Source organism: Mugil cephalus, chromosome 12 (assembly GCF_022458985.1).
Source record: "Mugil cephalus isolate CIBA_MC_2020 chromosome 12, CIBA_Mcephalus_1.1, whole genome shotgun sequence".
Classification (NCBI taxonomy): domain Eukaryota; kingdom Metazoa; phylum Chordata; class Actinopteri; order Mugiliformes; family Mugilidae; genus Mugil; species Mugil cephalus.
Window position 1 is genome coordinate 22,266,387 of NC_061781.1, and position 13,276 is coordinate 22,279,662.

The 13,276-nt window shown below is 40.9% G+C and overlaps 1 protein-coding gene across 2 annotated transcripts in view; it reads left to right on the forward strand.

Moving 5' to 3' along the window:
- Window positions 1-6,479, forward strand: part of pdia5 (protein disulfide isomerase family A, member 5) — a 66,419-nt gene extending 59,940 nt beyond the window's left edge. For both annotated transcript variants that reach the window (XM_047600689.1, XM_047600690.1), the window contains 2 exons: window positions 2,939-3,073; window positions 4,071-6,479. In XM_047600689.1, coding sequence (XP_047456645.1) covers window positions 2,939-3,073; window positions 4,071-4,151 — 216 coding nt within the window. In that variant the 3' untranslated portion in view covers window positions 4,152-6,479. The remainder of the gene's footprint in view (window positions 1-2,938; window positions 3,074-4,070) is intronic.
- The last annotated feature ends 6,797 nt before the right edge of the window (window positions 6,480-13,276 follow it).

Below are 13,276 nucleotides of genomic sequence, written 5' to 3' on the forward strand. Positions count from 1 at the left end.
AGCCTCAGTAACACATAAACCATAAATGGAGCATGTTTTACATCACCTCTTCAGCTTGGTGCAGACATAAATGCATTGTTGCGAGCTCAGAACGAGCTCTCGAGTGTGTCAGTACGGTTTGATTACCGCTCTGCTCTCCTCTCCTCTCCACGCCGCTCGTATTGAAACCAGGCCAACTCGTAATATGCCGCTCCTCTAAAAATCTTGCCGTCCAATCAATAACGTAATGTGCGGTCCTCTGTCACTTGAAGATGGATCAATAACGGAATTGGCTGCGGACCTTTGAAGAACAACAGCTCTACGACTTCATTTTCGTCTGTCAAATCACGGCAACGCTGATTGATTGCGCATAGATGAGCAGTTGGATGGAGGCTGTAATTAAATATGCCCTAAGCTGCTGCAACTGTCTCCCCTGCTGCTTGGTGCTCGGTGTGTCTCCAGCTTAGAGCTGGTTTAACGCTGCAAACTGCACTTTTTGGTAAATAACCTGGCCTGATGAAGAATAGGATGATTTTATCAGCTAAATTTCTTTTTACTACTTTGCCTTTACACACGTTAAACACCTAAATATGCACAGCTTGCAGAAAGTCTGAACCCCCACAATAAAAGCGATATTTCTGAAATTTTTATCAAGTACAATGGTGTTTTTTGTACGTGTTTCCATTGAAAGGTGTTTTGCGCCATGTTGGATGAGTTTTACTCGCTCAAATATGCTTCAAATATGGACGTGAGGTCATGCTGGGGCGGAGCTAAAGCAGCCTGGATGTTGAGTCCCGCCCACCCAACCCTCCGCTACCTGTTAGCTCAGGCTACCACCTGTCACTCAAAGCGGGAACGCCCTTAATCGTGTAGAATTTTAAACCTTAATAAAAAGTAAACAGAAAAAGAGTTAGGAAAAAAAATCACCTCCCGTACAGTTGTCACTAAAACCATTTTTTGAACCAGGCTGTAAACGCATTTAATAATGCTGTTGAGTTGGGCTTTTTAACATGGGGGTCTATGGGGATTTGCTCCCTTTTGGAGCCTCTAGTGGCCACTTGATGAACTGCAATTTTTTGCACTTGTGCACAGGCTTCATTGCTCAAACCTGGAGGCTGCCGCATGGTAAAGTCTCATCTCACGATATCCTATCATTCTCTCAAATTCTTGTCACTTTGAGGAAGATGGACTGATCATGTGACCCCCTGCAACATCTCCGGTGGCGGCGATAACGGGGAAATGCAAAAAAAAATTGTTACACTTTTATATCAATACATCTGAAAAAAACACCTCATGAGAGCGTAAAAATGTTTTGGCTTTAGATACTTCAGAGGTTTTTCGAAATGTAGGTGTTTCCATTACCAGTTTTTATTGCAATATTTAGGTTTTACACATTTAGATAGATAGATATGCCTTTATTGTCCCATGAGGGAAATTCATTTTCACACTCTGTCACAAGCAACATAGAAAACAACATGTAGACATCACCAACATTGAACCACATGAATACATAATCAAAAAAAAACAAAAACAACACTTAACACACTCAGGAGGGCTGGGTCCATACAGGGCTATGGAGGGGGAGGTTGTTGAGTGCCGACATGGCAGACGGGACAAAGCTTTTGTTGAAGCGAGCCCGTCACCTCCTCAGAGTCCTGTACCTGCGACCAGACGGCAGCAGTGTGAAGTGTGGGTGGAGAGGGTGAGTGAGGTCATTTGTTATTGTCCGTGCCAGGCGTGTGACTGCTCTGAGGTCGAGCTCGCTGAGGTTGGGGGTGGGATTATTGTGTGTGTGTGTGTGTAATTTTTGCCAGTTTGTTCCTGTTGGTGATGGACAGCATGTTGTAAAAGCAGGGTTCTTCTATAATAGTGACAGAAGGTGGGGGGCTACAGAGAGGACACAGAGTTTGCGTATGACGTGGAGTCTCTGTTGGGATTTTTTCTAGGGGGAATGGAAACGCAGCAACCGAGGCCTTTTTTAAGACACTCGATTAACCAACCACAGAAGACCAGTGTCTCTGTATTTGCATTCTGTTTCTTCCTTACGTTGCCAAAACTCGACGTCAAAATGCAGATTCTTATAATTTGAGCATTTGCGCTAACAACAAGCTACATGTCCATAATAAGGACACGTTTATAGGGGCCCTTCTCACTAGGATGTGCAGAGGAAAGTGTCAAATGTTTTTCCCTTCCCCAACACATCTGTCATTTCCACGTTCAGCCGGAGCAGACGGGGAGCGATTATTCGACGGTGACACGTTCAACGCGCGGCGCTCAGCACCCTGAGAGAAGGTGACATTTCAGCCGTCCAAGTGGACATGCCGAGTGAGCCATGTATCACAGAGGCGGCGGCATTTACGGCTCATTGGGACGTCTTGTCACTAATCGATGCGGCAGACACGCAGCATAAATCTCCCTTGTTGTTTTCGTGTAGGACTGATTATCGTTGGGTTTTCGCTCTGAACGCTTTAGAGGAAGAGCGTCTGTCATTTTTGTGACCTGGAAGAGCGGTCTCTGATTGGAAAAAGGAGACAGGTTTATTTCTTTATTTTCCCCAGTAATATACCGTGTGCATTGTTTATTGTATTGATCTACAATTATAATAAAGTTTCATTCGAGAACGCTGACCCTTTTAGAGGCAACTAATCGAACGGGAACGATAAAAATGTCTCGTCTGACTTAAATTCACTGTTAAAATAAAACAACGATAAAAGGCGGACATGTAATGAAACATGAGTCAAATCACACATAAACCTGCTTTGTGAAGGTTTTTAGGATCAAAGGAGTTTCTCAGCTTTACCATCCACGGGCATATGTATTAAACTTTATTATGGTTAGCAAAGGTTTTATTATCAAAGATTATATTTCCCCCAAAAGTAGATCAAAGTCTGATATAGAAGCTTTTACCCATGAACGATTTATGATGACACTAACTCTGCTTGTGTCTTTGTCTCCTCAGATTGTGTATGCTGCTGTGGACTGCACAAAAGGACAGAACCACGAGATTTGTAAGCAGGAAGGGGTGGAGGGCTACCCCACGTTCAACTACTACAACTACGGCAAGTTTGTGGAAAAATACAACGGAGACCGCGGGGTAAGTGGAATTAAAAATCACCTTCTTTAATTTGTTCGCAGTAAGCTGAGCTTTATTAGGCTCGTATGGAATATTAGACGTGATATTAAAGTTTGCTGATGCTAGGATCACGGTGATCCTCTCAGTTGGTGCCACAGCACACGTTAAATTCTGACTGTATCATGGTATTTTTTTTTTTTTCATACATAATTAGGTTTTCACAACACATTCTGAAATGAAATCCGGGGATATTTACAGCTTGGAGATGGACAAAAATTATAATAATAATTAAATGTTTATTTATATTTAAACATATTTAAATTGCTATGTCTATAATGTCAATAACAGTGCGACCAGCTACCGTAATAACTGTAGTCTGTGCGCAACAATTCTTTTTTTATAAACGGGAGGAATTCATAAAACGCTAAAATCGGGGACATTTTCAGTGTCTGCTTTACCTGGGGGACAAGTCATCTGAATGGGGACTGTCCCCAGAAATCGGAGACGTCTGGTCACCCTAAAACAACCCCAAACAACTTAAAAATTCGTATTGCAACGAAAGCATAATACCAGTATTTGTCATGAACCAATACACCATCCAATCCTACTCGACAGCATTTAGATACAGTACCTCTCTGTTTGCCTTTGGACAAAGTTTAACACAAAGTGGACTTTTCTGCAGATTATTTCACAGTAGATTAGGTTTCTGTTAATTCATACAAGTTAGGAAAAGCTTCTGGGGTCAAAGCAGGAAGTTACACAGGAATAACTTCTTCTTGGTGATTTATTCGCATATTGGTCATGTGTGAATAAACCACATGTGTAAGTAACATCCACATGAATGAATGCCAGGTCCACGAGTTTCCCAGGAGAACATTGAATTGTAACAATATGGTCAGTGATATTCACCTCTCCTGTCAGTGGTCATAATGTTGCGGCGGTGTTTACTTCTCTCTGTTTTTCAGAAAAAAATGTGTTCCACCTTATAAATGTGTTCACAACGTCTCTGTGTTGACAGGAGGCCGGCTTCATTGGTTTCATGCGCAGCCTAAGAGGACGCGACCAGGAAAAGGTTGTCAAGAAGAAGGAGGAGCTCTGAGGTCGGCGTGCAGGGGAGGGACGGGACGGGACGGGACGGTGGGGGTGGGGGACGCACTGTGACCCTTGAGCCGGACAATGGCCCTAACAGCACTGACATGGGAGACTCGATGACCTCAGCGAAAGGCTATTTTTTATACCGTGGTGATCCCGTTTGTTATAATACCAACAGAGTTCTAGACCAACCACTTGAGACTTCTTCTTCTTCTTTCTTTCTTTATTTTTTCCCCCCATGGATATTTTAATGGGCAGACAACAAAAAGTGATTTCTTTATTTTTTTTTCCTTCTTCTTCTTTTTGCCCAATCACTGTGACTCTATGTGTGAAAACCTACACCCTATACTGTATCTATGCAATACTGACCCCTGCTTAGCCGTGTGTGTGTGTGTGTGTTGAGAGTGGGGGTGGGGGGGCGGTCTGTGGGACTGGGCTGACACCCATGGTGGCTTGGTTGGTAGTGGGCATCTTTAGTTAAAGGTGGAGGCTGGCTGCACTTGTTCATCACTCCACGAGGGTCCTAACCCACATCAACCCTGACCCGCGTATCCATGGAGACGAGGCACGGTGATTATTGATTATTGGTTCCAGTTTCTCGTGCAGACCTATCACGTCTCCAGAGCCATCCAGAATATTGGTTTCTCACAGATCACTTGGAGCAGATGTGCATTTAACACTAACATCTTAAAATAAATAAATAATAATAAATATGTGCAGTTAAATGTGAAGTGTGTGGCAATATTCTGTATGGGTCTGCACATCATCGTTGTTTTTCAGAAAGAAAAAGGATTTTGTTTGCTCAAAACTGTGGCCTTAAAGATATTAAAATCCAAAATATGTGGAATTATAAAAATGTGTTAATGTCAAGTTGAAAGGAACCAGAGGCACAGCTCCCTCATGACGTGATCCAGACACACAAAAAAAAAGAAGAAGCCAAATATTACTGCGCGTTACCCTTCATATTATCATACATTTCACAATATGAGTAATAATAATTCACAGGTATAGTGCCGTTTTACCTCGTCCCTCTGTTGTTTATTCATAATGGGATTTCATTAATGTTTTACTGAGGGTAGGGCTCATTTACATGAGTTTGGGAGAAGAGTGCAGCGGCTCAATATTGCATGATGATCATAAAAATGTCAAAAACATGAATCTTACCTCTGTCCAATGAAATAATCATGGATTCCGCCCATGGCTCCCGTCTGCATTCACACGTTGCTGGAATAATTCAGACCATCTCTTTTACACTTTTGGGGCATGCAGGGTTTTTGGTTTCTCAATCTGTTATGCACCACTTTCTGCTAAACTGAACACCAATGAGTGGGGTGGGTAAGTGACAGCGCTCTGGACCGTCTGCCTCGCCTCGGCGCAGACTTCCTCTGCTTCTTTCCCATTCCCACCCTCATTATTTAAAACCAATGACTTCACAATACGTCCGAGAGGTAATCAAGTATTACATGATGTCTCCACATCCCTCTCCCACTTCTCACAGCCATCTTTCCGGGGCCAGTTTTTTTTTTTTTTTTTTTTTTTTAAATAATGTCTGTGTTTTCTACTCCCATCCTTCGGCCTCTATTAATATTTAAAGTCCTATCTGTAGCTGAACTTGTGTTTTATTATTCAAGAGTTTGGTTTCTTTCATTCTAAATAAGGTTCTCAGGGATAACGAAACACAGTTAAAGGGAACTGGTTTGTTTGAATTTTGCATTCCAGCTTAATCATTTTGAGTCCTTCTGTCACTAATTCTGTTATTTTTGTTTCCCTATGAAAAAACAAAACAAAAAACGACTGCTTTGTCTTTTTCTTCTGTGTTGGGTCATGACAACCAGAAACTCTGAATTAAGACGTACTTTCAGTAGAGGTTACTGAACCGTTTCTCGTCAAACATCGACATTGTGATTCCTAATGAACTCATTCCAAGTGAAACTGGCTGGCACCAAACACATTTTCTTTTGTGTGTGTGTGTTCAATGTGATAATCAACATTTCAGAATCTGCATCTGAGTGCTTTTAGGTGTCCCGTCTCATATCTCTGTAATTGAGTGTTTATTCTCCTTTTGAGGAGCAACAATCACCTTTGATTACTCTGTATTTGTTTATTGTGAAAGAACGTCTGCACTGACATCATGCATTTGTTGGGTATAGAAAGACTTTATCCCTTTTTCCCAAATGTTTCCATATTGTGTGGGAATTTTTCACACTTAAGCCAAGAACTCATTGTTGCCTTTGTTGATTTTTTTGATTTTTTTTTTTCTGTGCCCAGCCATATGTACAGTTTTGCCCCTTGCAGTAAGGAATCAAAAAATAAAGCCAAACATTTTCAAAAGGTTTTTCACTTGTTTTTTATTTTTGTTATATTTACGCCGATCAGGCATAACATTATGACCGCTAACAGGCAATGACACTCCTTGGTGGTAGCAGCCATCCCCAGCAGGATGCAGCCTGACACAGACACAACAAAAGTTTAGGAACAACTCAAAAAATGTTTGACCTGGCCTCCAAATTCACTAGATCCCAAACTGATAAAGTATTCACAATATTTCAATACAGAGACTTGAAAGTGTGACCAAGATAAAAAAGGAACTATATTAGACAGATTCCAGCTTGTTCATACCAGCAATGAGTTAAGTTATGGAGTTCCTCAGGGTTCTGTGCTAGGACCAGTATTCTTGATGACACCCAGCTATATTTATCCATTAAACTAGGCAAAACTAATCAGCTGGCTGAACTACTAGCATACCTCAACCTCTTATCATTCCAGCCTTTTTGCAAAAGAATGCCTGCTTAGGACATACCCAAAATAAATTGAATGCTGTTCATGAACATTTTGGAGTTCATGCATGGTCTTGGACTCTTTTGAAAGCCAAGACTCTATGACAAAAATCAGAATCCCTCTAAGTGGTATTGTTCTTAAGTAAATTGGCACATAGTTAAAAAAAATTAAAAAAATAAAATGAAATTTAAAAAAAAAGGACAAGATTCTCAGGTTCGCCCGTGTGCGTGTGTGTTCAATCCTATGATAACTTTTATTTATCAGTAAAATCAGAAAAATAACATTTTGCATGCAGCATTTATTCAAACGCAACTAGTGTACAGAGGTCTGATTGGTTTGAAAAGCTACTGCTATCCCATATGCAACCCATCAGAATGGTAAAGGGTTAAAGACAAAGGCTTAGAAGTAATTTTCTACTCTTAAACTCAGACAAAACAGAAGTCATTGTTTTGGCCCTAAACATCTCTGAGATTCATCATCTAATGACATGGTTTGTTTGGATCGGTTTAGGGTTATTTTTCTGGTATATGGTGATCTGGAAAACTTCAGACCAGAGTCAACTGAACTTGTGAGATTAAATATTTTGGCAGTTATACTCAGATGAGCCCCAAAAATGTATCACAAACTGGAGACAGACAACAGATGCAGACATGGATCGTGACGCCCAGTACTAGCAGAATGAAGAGGAGAACTGCACACAAAAACAATCAATTTATAGAACAGGGATTTGTGACTGAAAATCAGCTCTCACAGGTACGACAAGACATATTTAACACCTGACTTTCTCAGGCCATTGTTCCAACATGTCTTAAGACTTCTATCATCACCCCGGTGCCTAAGACTCAGATGGTGTCCAGCCACATCACACAATTGGACTTACACCCAATTGTGGTAAAGTGCTTTGAGAGGGTGATGATATAGATGAAACAGTCCACTGATGTGACAGGGGATCTTCACCAGTATGCCTACAGGAGGAACCACTCCACAGCTGATGCCATCTCTGCTATGACCCAAACGGCTCTTACACATCTTGAATCTAAGGATTCATATGTGATATGTGAGGTATCATTCCACAAACACTGTTGAATGAGCTTAAAGTGACCAGACATCCTCTGTTTGCATTCATTATTACACAAGATAAGATGTGCCAAGATACCAGGCAAAACATATTTAGAAGCCCAGCCCAACTGCAACAGGACTAGCAGGTTAGCAGTCAGCTACCAGCTAGCAATCAACAAGAAGACACCAGCTAACTTGGCTAGCCAATGGCAGTAGGCAGTATACAGCTCATCTTTTCAAGTGGGCAACTCCCTTCACCAATGTTTTGTTAATTTGGGCCCACAGCACCTCAAGGCTTAACGGTGAGTTCCACCATCCTGGAGTCATCCCTCTCCATGCTTTCAACCACCTGGGCGGGTGTCTAAGTTACCTCTCTCGCCAGAAGGGAAGGGGTGGGATGAGGATACAGACCTTGGTTCGGGAAGGTGTTGATGGTCAGGGAGTGTGGGGAATAAGAATACAAATCCAAGTTTGGGTAGGGCATGGAGATTTAGGATACTACCAAACAGTCCTACGGTTTGGATGCACATGCAGACCAACCAAAAAAAAAACACCCACACAGCCTCGTACCCGTGGCTCGGACCAAACTACGTAGCAACTACTAAAACTACTCAGCTACCCTTACTTTTAGCATGTTCCCCAGCTAGCGTGTTTCCTCCTTAGCCACAACTGCTCACTTGTTCACTCTGCTGCTAGGGATGTGTTGTTAGAAACTCAAATCTGGTCACCCTAATAAACTGTCTGAACTTGGATTATCCTCATCTCTCTGTAACTGGATTTTGGACTTTTTAACTAATAGGCCACGGTCTGTTAGAATCAATAGCACCACATCCTCATCCATGGTGCTTAACACCAGCCAAGGGCCTCCAAGGCTGCGTCCTCAGGGCCCCTGCTCTACACACTCCTGACAAACCACTGCAAGGCTCATTATCAAAACAAACTCATAGTGAAATCTGCAGACGGCATGGCGATGGTGGTGCTAATCACCAAGGGCAACTAGACCCTCCTCTGCGTGCCGTCAGCTTGCAAGCATTTCAAGATTTGGAATTATAAGTCACTACTTCCAGGATCCTAAAAAGTCATGTGTGAAGTTCAGTCCTCAAGCCTTGGTCTAAGCTGTGGTGTGACTTTGAGTGAAGTCGCTTGTGTTGTGTGTTGTTTGCAGTCTGCGGGTCATGCTGGTCTGATTAGATAAAGTGCTATTGTTGAGATGCGTGCAGCATTGAACCTGAGCAGCCTGATTAATGCCTGTGAGCACCAGCAGAAATACACTCTCAATCCCAATTTCACTTTAGAGGATTTTCAAAGGGGTGGAGCACCTTTGCATGCCTGGGAGCACTCCTTCATTGCTTCTTTGTGGGTTTTCTCGTAGGGCGGGGAAAAGCGTTTTAACCTGTGCAAGAAATAGAGGGTAGTTAGTGCAAAGTCAAGGTCTGCTCCGATTCAAGCGCCCTAAACGCGAGCAGTTCTCCCTTTATGGATAATTGTGTTTAGATTGTTCAGGACTTTATCTCGCTGACGTCAATCTGCCTTTGCCCGCCTGCTCATCCTCTAAATCACCTCTGCTTCTTTGTGTTGTCCTTACATTTGTTTACGATGAAAGCCCCCGCATGACCCCTTAATTTTTCATTACAAAGCAACCACACTTCACTTTTTTTGCTGACCTCATACGCTCGTCTTTCTCAGTATCATCTTGCTTTTCATTGTGCCAGTGTTTGGACACATTAATCAAACACCAGAAGTCAATGAGATACACGTCTGCTTGGGGGAGTTAAAGATTTTCTTCAGTCCGTTTCACATGACATCACGATCAATCAGGAACAACAAGAGTAACATCCCTTTTATGATTTTCCCAGAAAACGGTAAATTATAGTTGAGGAAAGCCATTAGAGTGACGCCATGACAATGTCAGGGACGTAAATCCTTGACTGCAGATTCAAGACTGGACCAGACTTCTTCCATTTGGCTATTACCGAGGTCACTGTGCTCCGGCTCAGAGCTTTAAAATGGTTTTACACCCTTGACCTCATATCTGCCCCACCACAATTTTTCTGGGATCCACAGAGAGTTTCTTGGTTCTTTCATTTCTATCCTGACCTGCAGCATGAACTGTGTGAACTTATGTACTCGGATTTATCTAAATTATGTCCAGTTTGCAAAAGGAGGACTCCAATCAAGACATATCTCACGTCTTACAACAAAGAGTCTGGAAACTTTTATAAATGAGGGATGTCAGTTTTTTTTTTTTTTTTTTTTAATTTTCGACTCATCCATCAATCCATTATCTATGACGGCTCCAAACTTTTTTTTTACTTTTAAGCCCACCCAGCTAGCACACATCTGTGCGGCACAGAAAAACACAGAGAGCGTGTTTGATTTGAAACTGTAACTATCTACATCTGTGTGAAATAGTTACTGTAAATTTTACAGTAACTTACTGGGAATTATCCAGCCAATCACTGTAAATATACAGTAACATATTTACAGTATTAGTGTAGTCACTGTAAAATAAAAAACAATTGAATACTGGAAATTCAGTGGTTTTTACAGTATGAAGTGTTTAACTGTAAAGTAAATAAATACTGTTTCACTGTGTTTTAATATTACCCATCAATAACGGAAATGACCCATATTTTAAAATATTTAAAATAACTACAAAAAACAAGAAAATTGTTGACCCAACTATTTCTATGTATAATTTACAGCATTCTACTGTAGAAATCCATTATTAATATCAATATCAATTATTTTCGTGTAATATTTGTTTTTGGTAAACAGTAAATATTTTTTTCTATGTGTAGCTGTAGAATGAACGAACTGAAATGCCCGCTATCATGTTTTTACACCAACTAGTCACTAGTTATGAGGATAAAAGTTTAAATGGAAGTTGACACAAACCTAAAATTTAATGTCCCCATACGAGGACGTGGGGTCTTAGGAGGTTAAACGGAAACAATATAAAGATCTACACAGTCTATGGTGCAGCCCATCAGAAATTAAATTAACTCAAGTCCAGTTACCTTTCTTTAACATTTCTGGATATACCATAACCTGGATGAATGAGAATCTTCAGGGAGATACTGCCCACTGTACCATACTGTACTGACGGATCTTTGGATCCGCCATGAAAAGAAATGCACAAGAGAAAAAGTAACAGCCTTTGCTGAGAGTCTCACAAGGGAAAACACGTTTAATACCATCCCCAGGACAAATGATACTTTTAGAAACAGTCCGCGTTTGTTGTTTAATCCTTTGCATTTTTGTTTGGAGGGCGTAAAAAAGTGCATCCTGCAGAGGTCACGGATGAGGCTTTAGATTGTTTGTCTTTTTAATAACATAATTTCTCCCTCAAGACATTTGTTTAAAAAAAAAAAAAATCATTCATTCCATTTCATGAATTTCCCTTGGAAAATAATGTCAAAACCTTGTAGATGGAACCAAGAAGATATCGTACAGAGTTCTCAAACAGGGGCGTTAGTAAGTTTTAAGGACAGGGGAGGCTTAGCCCTGAGAAATATTACTTAATTACTTAATTCTTGAATTTAATTATTATTAATGAGTGGAACGGATCAAATAAGGACGCACTGAAGGGGCTCAGCCTACGTATGAAGTGAAGGGAAATTGACAAATTTATGATCATATTTAAGTGATCATGTATAGTTATTTATTAAAACTCATATTCTGGTCATTTTACACCAAATTATTTAGTGGTCTTAAGGATATTTTAGGGGAACTTCAGCTTCCGCCCGTCCTAAAATAGGCCTAACGACGCCAGCGTTCTCCAGAAATCCTGAGCTCATAGACTGAAAGCGTAACGATGACATGCAGGGAAAGAGACAGCCGGCGCTGCTGCATTTGAATGCCGTGAAACTGTTTGCCTCTGTTTAAACCGTGCTGCTGTGAGTGACGCCGCTGCCTTCCCCTCACACCTGACATTTTCTGCACTAAACACTTGCCGAGACCTGTGGCTATTCATCAACTTGTCAGCAGCAGCAGCAGACATCCATCATCCACCTTTACTGTGTGTCTGTCTCCCTCACTCGCTTTCACACACGAACCGCGGGGTTACTGAGAAGGTCCCCTCAGTCTTGACGTGCTGCTGGTCCTCGGGGAGATCACATGGGTACGTGTGAAGAATGGGGCCACTAACCACGTCTCCGCTGCTGCTTTCTTTTCTTCAAACCATAGTTTCTGTTGTTTTTCTTCCATATTATAACAGGAAATGTATGAAAATAGAAGAAATAGCTGACGCCAGTGATTGACCTATTTCTGGTCTAGGCAGAGAGCTAAATCTTGCCAGGCTTTCGGGACATTATTCATTTTTTAATACCTCACTTTTAACATAAAAAGGAATCTCGGTAACAAATGCTTGCTGATTCCGTCCTGGCCTTATGTGGGAAAGTAGCAAGTGGAGCAATTTGGGATCAGAAATAAAAAGAGAACCATGAAGATAATGAGCTCATGAATGTTAACAATCTCAGTTAAAGTGAAATATTCTGCAATAGTAAAATATTTACTTGTGTCTGACAACTTCAGCGAGCTGTTTAAAGCATGTTGTTATAGTGTGTTATCCAGCTATCTTATTTATGATCTTAATACACGTAATGTTTAGCTTCATCTTGTACATTTACTTTCCCTGTTTGATTGTGTAACATAGAGTATGTATGTCCTAACAACCATGTAAATGTCTGGACAGGTCTCCAGTCTATCTCAGAGACAGGCAACCATTCACACTCACACTTACGGCCATTTTAGAATCACCATTGAACCTAACGAGCATGTTCCACGTTTGTTTATTTGTTTGTTTTGTGAATAAATGCCAGTTGAGGGGGACTGTTAAAGTCAAATGTTTGAGGTTCGTCAACTAAGCGGGAGAAGGATAAACTAGATTTAGACTTTGATGATGGACAAGGGAAATTACTTGGTCACAATAGCTTATCGAATGAAAGAAACATTGTTAACGTTCATAAGATGAGATTAAAATAAAATAAGTATTATATAGTAAAACAAGATAAGCAGTGTAACAAAAAAAATATGAACATTATGATTAAATGTACACACTTCTTCATTGAACTTAATGAGAAGGTGTGTCCAAACATTTTGAATGGTAGTGTATAATATAATTAAATTAAGTACAATTTGTCAGTTTTATTATCCAAAAAGTGTTTAGAAAAACAACTGGACTGGTTGCGTTTAAAGAAGACGTCTCATCTGAGTGGCTTCTTCATTTCTAAGTGACTGGTGGGAAGTTTGAAGTTTCTCTGTGGGTAAAAGGCATCAGAAACTTTCTCGACA